General features: G+C 24.6%; 1 protein-coding gene across 1 annotated transcript; it reads left to right on the top strand.

The window, feature by feature from the left end:
* The first annotated feature begins 839 nt into the window (after positions 1 to 839).
* Positions 840 to 2,163, top strand: LOC101513497 (class I chitinase). The gene is given in 1 exon segment (NM_001278977.1): positions 840 to 2,163. A coding segment is annotated over 1 exon segment (987 nt). The 5' UTR covers positions 840 to 848; the 3' UTR covers positions 1,836 to 2,163.
* The last annotated feature ends 5,025 nt before the right edge of the window (positions 2,164 to 7,188 follow it).

The following is a 7,188-nucleotide window of genomic DNA, read 5'->3' as shown; positions in this document are numbered from 1 at the left end:
AACTGATATAATATATATTTTTTGACATTTTTTTCTAATAATCGAATATTATCATCGGTATATTTTAATTACGAATTATGTCGGTTAATCAGTCATATTAAAAAATATTATTTAAATGTTATATACAACTTTAATTAATTTTCTTAATTTGACATTTTTATTGTTGTTTTTTATAAATAAATTATATGTATAATATAATATAATATAATATAATATAATTTTCGTTAATTTAAAAAAAAATTAATAATCTCTTAAAAAAGTCGTTATTTATAAAAATACTTATAAATATAATAAAAAAATATTTTAGTATATAATTTTTTTTAAAATAATTTAATAAGTTTTTTTTTAATTGAGTCTATGAAAAAATAATCTTAGATATTCTTTTTTTTTTTTACGATAAAAATAATATCCTTAAGATTGAATACAAACATAGGAAAAATAATATTAATTAACAATAATTTATTATTAATAATATTAATATGAAAAATAATATTTTAAAAAAATATATATTCAAAAATAAGTTTTATGAAAATTTTCTAAAAATAATTTATTATTTTTTTTTGAAAATTTATTATTTAAATAAAGAAATTATTAAAAATAGTTAAAATATTAAAAATTAAAATTATTTAAAAAAAATGTTATAACAAAAAGTACTATAAAAATTATTTTAAGAAAAATCTAAAACATACAAATTCATTGTATTTAAACAAACTTTCAAATCATAGTAATTTACAAATTTTATTAATTTATTAAAGATGTAAACGTAAGTTATACTCCACCGTGTATATATAGAGTTTGGGTGTGAGTCCATAATAGAAACACACACGGTGTATTGTTAAGAAAAATTAATGAAGATGAAGTTGGCAATCCAATTTCCAATACTAATAGTAATAGTATTAGTAGGATGGTGTTGGGCGGAGCAATGTGGAAAACAAGCTGGTGGTGCGTTGTGCCCCGGTGGATTATGCTGCAGCAAATTTGGTTGGTGTGGTTCAACCAGTGACTATTGCGGTGATGGTTGCCAGAGTCAATGTGGAAGCGGTGGTGGTGGTGTTGGTAGCATCATATCGAGGGACACCTTCAACCAGATGCTGAAGCATCGAGACGATAGTGGTTGTGAGGGGAAAGGATTCTACACCTACGAAGCTTTCATTGCAGCTGCTAAGTATTTCCCTGATTTGGGTAATAACGGAGATACTGCAACTAAGAAAAGAGAGATTGCGGCTTTCTTGGGACAAACATCTCACGAAACGACAGGTGGATGGTCAAGTGCACCTGATGGTCCATACGCTTGGGGATATTGCTTTTTGAGAGAACAGAACCCAAGTACATACTGTCAACCAAGCTCTGAATACCCATGTGCTTCTGGTAAGCAATACTACGGTCGTGGTCCAATACAGTTATCTTGGAATTATAACTACGGACAGTGTGGTAGAGCAATTGGTGTTGATTTGCTTAATAACCCAGACCTTGTTGCTACCGACCCTGTTATTTCCTTCAAGACCGCTATATGGTTCTGGATGACCCCACAGTCACCCAAGCCATCCTGTCATGATGTTATCACCGGACGATGGAATCCTTCTACTTCTGATCGTGCGGCTGGTAGGCTTCCTGGTTATGGTACTGTTACCAACATCATTAACGGTGGACTTGAATGCGGTAGAGGACATGATAGCAGAGTTCAAGATCGGATCGGTTTTTACAAGAGATACTGTGACATCTTTGGTATTGTTTACGGAGATAACATTGACTGTGCTTCTCAAACACCATTTGCTTCTTCTCTATCCTTCTCATCATTGCTGCTCCAATCCAAACCATCCACACCTAGTCAGTAGTCAACTCAACCACTCGTCTATTATAAAATAAATAAATACGTACCATGTATGTTGATTGTTCACGTCACATGTATCAATGCACCTATACCTACTTTGAAAATTTCAGAAACATTATCCTTATCTTTTTATAAAAGATGATGATTCACCATTCACGCACGCACCTTATAAAAAACTAGTACTAGAAGCCGCCGAGCCTGTGATACATTTTTTCTTTCTTTTTGTTTGAAATGGCGAGGTATAGCACTCTTTATTCAACTGGTTGCACAAGTTATCCATATTTGAAAACCAAAAACAGTTGAATAAAAAACATAAGACTAGTTCTACTCAATTGCTCTGTGTTCCAAAATCAAAACTAACTTTTTGGCTTAATTTTTATACGCTGCCTTATAAAATGTTTTACATAATTAAAAAATTTCAACTAATATTTTTCTGTAAGTATATTATATTTAATAAATGTGATTTTACTGTTAAACTCTTTAAAATTAAAAAATAAAAATAAAACTTAAATTTATTAGTAATCAAATGTGTGAAAATCTTCATTTACAATATTTTGAATTAAATTCTTGAGTCATTTCTAATCAATTAGTTCTACTCAATTATTGACGTTGATTACTGGTTATACGTATTGATTGTTTCATCTGATTAATTCATTCGATTATAAATGTTATTCTTTTTGTAGTATTGATTTTTACAAATAATTTTAAATTTAATTTTTATATAACAAAGTTAAGTATTTGAATAGTTGTAAGTATTAATTTACGATAAATTTATCAACTATTTCTATACGACAATGTTATCTATCAAAGTCGCTATTTTCTTGCATATGTTTTCTATTTTTACTTCTTTTCTTTATGTGTCGTGTAGACGAACGTCACTCTCTTGTTAAAATTATACATTTACATTTCTTGAACTTCGATTTAAGATCTATCAATTTACATTACAATCTTTCCAAATAATTTTTTAAATAATTTATATCTTTCATTTGATGAGTCGGGATTAATAAATTTGTCATCTATTTATTGTATGAAACTCAAATATAATTAATATATAAACTAATTTATTCCTATTTTGGTTTTATTTACTTTATATTAGAAGAATTTAAATCAAATATACATTATATATTTTAGAGATCAATTTCAAATAGACAAAATTGTAAATACACTTTTAAGTTTAACTTATTTTTTAAATTTATTTTTTAATATTTATTAAATTTGTCAGTTGTTTAGAATATGACATTTGAAAGCGTCTCTAAATTTGAGAATATTTGATGAATCAAAGAGATAAAGTTATAAGAGTTATCTTAAATGGAGTCTCTATGAATGTGTAGTTGAAAAATATCACCTACATGTGAGATAAGCATCCAATACGATTTCAAACATCTTGGTTCAAATTGTTGCTTTCGTGACTAGAGTACTATCGTCATAACAAGATGGATAATGAATTTCTTGCCAATAATATGACGTTTTATATCGAAAAAGAAATAACTAAAAACTTTAATTCTGATTCAATTATTAATAATTTCAAGATTTTAAGGGAACGAAGTGCACAACTTTAATTCAATGTAAATGTTTCTTTTCACATATTATATTTTTATTTTGTATTGATGTGTTATGTTGAATTTTTGATAAAATTATATAACTTTTATGAATTTTAATTATAATATTTTTGTTAATATTTATCGCTTCCCTTAGTATTTTATGCAAGATCTGCCACTGAAAATCAAAATCACAGTCAAAAATTATTTTTATGTTCAAATAGTCATTATAATTTACAAATCGACAGACACTAAAAAAAGTAATATATTTGTCCAAAAGGAAAAAGTAATATATGGACTAAAGCAGGATAATAAAATTAATAATTTAACAAAAGATATTATACTTTCAAAATTTGGTGAATCTAAATTCAAATCTCCATTGAAACGACTCATATAGAGGGAAGAGAAAAAAAAAAGCTAAATAGCGCAGGTCCCTTAACTTAATTTCAGTTAACGGTTTAGTCTTTTATCTTTTTTTTTTATTTGGTCCTTTATTTTAATTTTAAGTGACAATTTGATTTTTTATGTTTTAAAATATCAACAATGTTATCTTTTTTTTTTTTACAAAAATTCAAAAAATGCATCAAAATTTTCAAACAAAACCCATAAAATTAATTACTTCAATATAATGTAAATTTTATCAAATCCATACCTTAAATTTTTAAATAAACTCATATTTTCATTATTTATTTAATGAATTTGATGTTGTTGTAAATTAAAATATGAGTTTATTTGAATATTTAAGTTATGCATTTGATGAAATTTGCATTATATTGAAGATAATAATTAATTTTATGGGTTTTGTTTGAAAATTTTAATGAATTTTTCGTAAAAAAAAAGGATAATATTATTGATATTTAAAAACATAAAAGATCAAATTGTCACTTAAAATTAAAATAAACAACTAAATCAAGAAGAAAAAAAAAACTAAAACGTTAACCAAAATTAAATTAAGGGATCGCATATGTTATATATATTTAAAATTATATAATTTACATATTTATTTTTATTTATACATATTATAATTATTATTGATTAAAGCTTAAAGTTCGCACCTCTAAATTTAGGTCTTGGATCCATTGCTGCATTTTGTAAAAATCATTAACCATCCAACATAATTACCATAACAAATACACACACAAATTCATTATTCAGTAAACACAATATACAAATCTATCTTAAAACACAATAATAATACAAAATGAAAAACACAATTAATTTAATTATTTAATATTGAATTATTGAATCATCAAAATTATAATTTATAAGTTATAGTTAATCTAATCAGTTTATATTGAACCGTTGAAATATCAAAATTAGAATATATAAATTATAGTTATTCTAACTGAAGTAGTAATAGCAATTACAAGGAAGGAGGTTTGGATTGTGATCTCTTTTTGAAATTTTTTATTTATATAATTAATTTAAATTAACTCAAGATCAATCTTGAATTCAACATAAATTCTAAAACGTTATAGATATGTTAAAAGTAAATAAAACATAATGATAATGAAATAGGAAGCAATGCTTCTAAAAATAGGTTGGCTATTATCACCATAAACAATGCTTCTATTTTTATGGGTAGAGATTTAGATTGCTTTTGAAAAATTGTGGATAATTTAACTCAGAGCCTATAAAAATTTGCCAAAGTAAATTTCAGTGGTATATGCAAATTCACATATGTGCTTAATTTTTATTGAATAACGGATAAATTATCATAATTTTTCAAAGAGAATCATGATTTTTTTTTTTAAATGTATAGTAAATCAATAATCAAATATGTATGATATTCATGGGTAGGGTAAACAAGTTATAATAATAATAATAATAATAATAATAATAATAATAATAATAATAATAATAATAATAATTCAAGAAGAAAAAAAAAACTAAAACGTTAACCAAAATTAAGTTAAGGAATCGCATATGTTATATATATATATATATATATATATATATATATAAAGGGATATGTCTACCGCAAGAAAGAAAATAGCAACACCAAAATGATAAAGTATAAATAATAGCAGTCGGGGCAAACAAGATTTGGTAACATAATAGAAGCCTTGATGAATTGAGTATATCATGGATTTGATCTAAATAAAGATGACGAATGATTCACCATTCAAACCACCATATAAAAACTAGTACTAGTAGCCGCCGGGCCTATGATGCGTTTTTTCTTTCTTTTTATTTGAAATGGCGAGGTATAGCGCTCTTTATTCAACTTCCATTTTTGGTTGCACAAAGTTGAATAAAAAACAAAAGACTAGTCCTACTCAATTATTCCGTCTTCCAAAATCAATACTAACTTTTTGGCTTAATTTTATACCTTGCCTTATAAAATGTTTTACATAATTACAAAATTTCAACTAATCTTATTCTAAGTATATTATATTTTGTAGATGTGAATTTTACCATTAAAGTTTAGCATGCGTGAATTTGATCGTCAAACTCTTTAGAATTAAAAAATAAAAATAAAATTTAAATTATTGAGTAATTTCTAAATGTGTAATAAGCTTAGCATTTATATATATATATATATATATATATATATTTAATATTATCGCAATTGACTTTTAAATTTACAATAATTAAACTTATTAGGGATGTGAGAGTTACAAAATAGTTTAGAGAAGGTAAAGTGACGCGTTTACAGTTTAACTTCTCATTTTAACAAAATTAATAACCAATTACGAAATGGACTATTTAAAAAAAAAAATCTTATTTGAGAGAGTCTAACATCAAATGTTTGTCAAATATATTTTATCAATCTTTCATTGATGAACACTCCGATATATTTTCAATTGAGAATGCACTAGTACATGTCGAAAGATTTAGTTACCCATACATAACCACAAAGCTAAATTATTTGTTGTATATGTTATTGGCAAATTTAATATATATTATATTGATTCCATTTTTTGTTGCAAATAAATTATAAAATTTAGTAGTATATTTTAAAATTATATAATTTACATATTTATTTTTATTTATACATATTATAATTATTATTGATTAAAGCTTAAAGTTCGCACCTCTAAATTTAGGTCTTGGATCCATTGCTGCATTTTGTAAAAATCATTAACCATCCAACATAATTACCATAACAAATACACACACAAATTCATTATTCAGTAAACACAATATACAAATCTATCTTAAAACACAATAATAATACAAAATGAAAAACACAATTAATTTAATTATTTAATATTGAATTATTGAATCATCAAAATTATAATTTATAAGTTATAGTTAATCTAATCAGTTTATATTGAACCGTTGAAATATCAAAATTAGAATATATAAATTATAGTTATTCTAACTGAAGTAGTAATAGCAATTACAAGGAAGGAGGTTTGGATTGTGATCTCTTTTTGAAATTTTTTATTTATATAATTAATTTAAATTAACTCAAGATCAATCTTGAATTCAACATAAATTCTAAAACGTTATAGATATGTTAAAAGTAAATAAAACATAATGATAATGAAATAGGAAGCAATGCTTCTAAAAATAGGTTGGCTATTATCACCATAAACAATGCTTCTATTTTTATGGGTAGAGATTTAGATTGCTTTTGAAAAATTGTGGATAATTTAACTCAGAGCCTATAAAAATTTGCCAAAGTAAATTTCAGTGGTATATGCAAATTCACATATGTGCTTAATTTTTATTGAATAACGGATAAATTATCATAATTTTTCAAAGAGAATCATGATTTTTTTTTTAAATGTATAGTAAATCAATAATCAAATATGTATGATATTCATGGGTAGGGTAAACAAGTTATAATAATAATAATAATAATAATAA

Source organism: Cicer arietinum, chromosome 5 (assembly GCF_000331145.2).
Source record: "Cicer arietinum cultivar CDC Frontier isolate Library 1 chromosome 5, Cicar.CDCFrontier_v2.0, whole genome shotgun sequence".
Classification (NCBI taxonomy): Eukaryota; Viridiplantae; Streptophyta; class Magnoliopsida; order Fabales; family Fabaceae; genus Cicer; species Cicer arietinum.
This window is presented reverse-complemented; position numbering and strand designations above follow the sequence as displayed.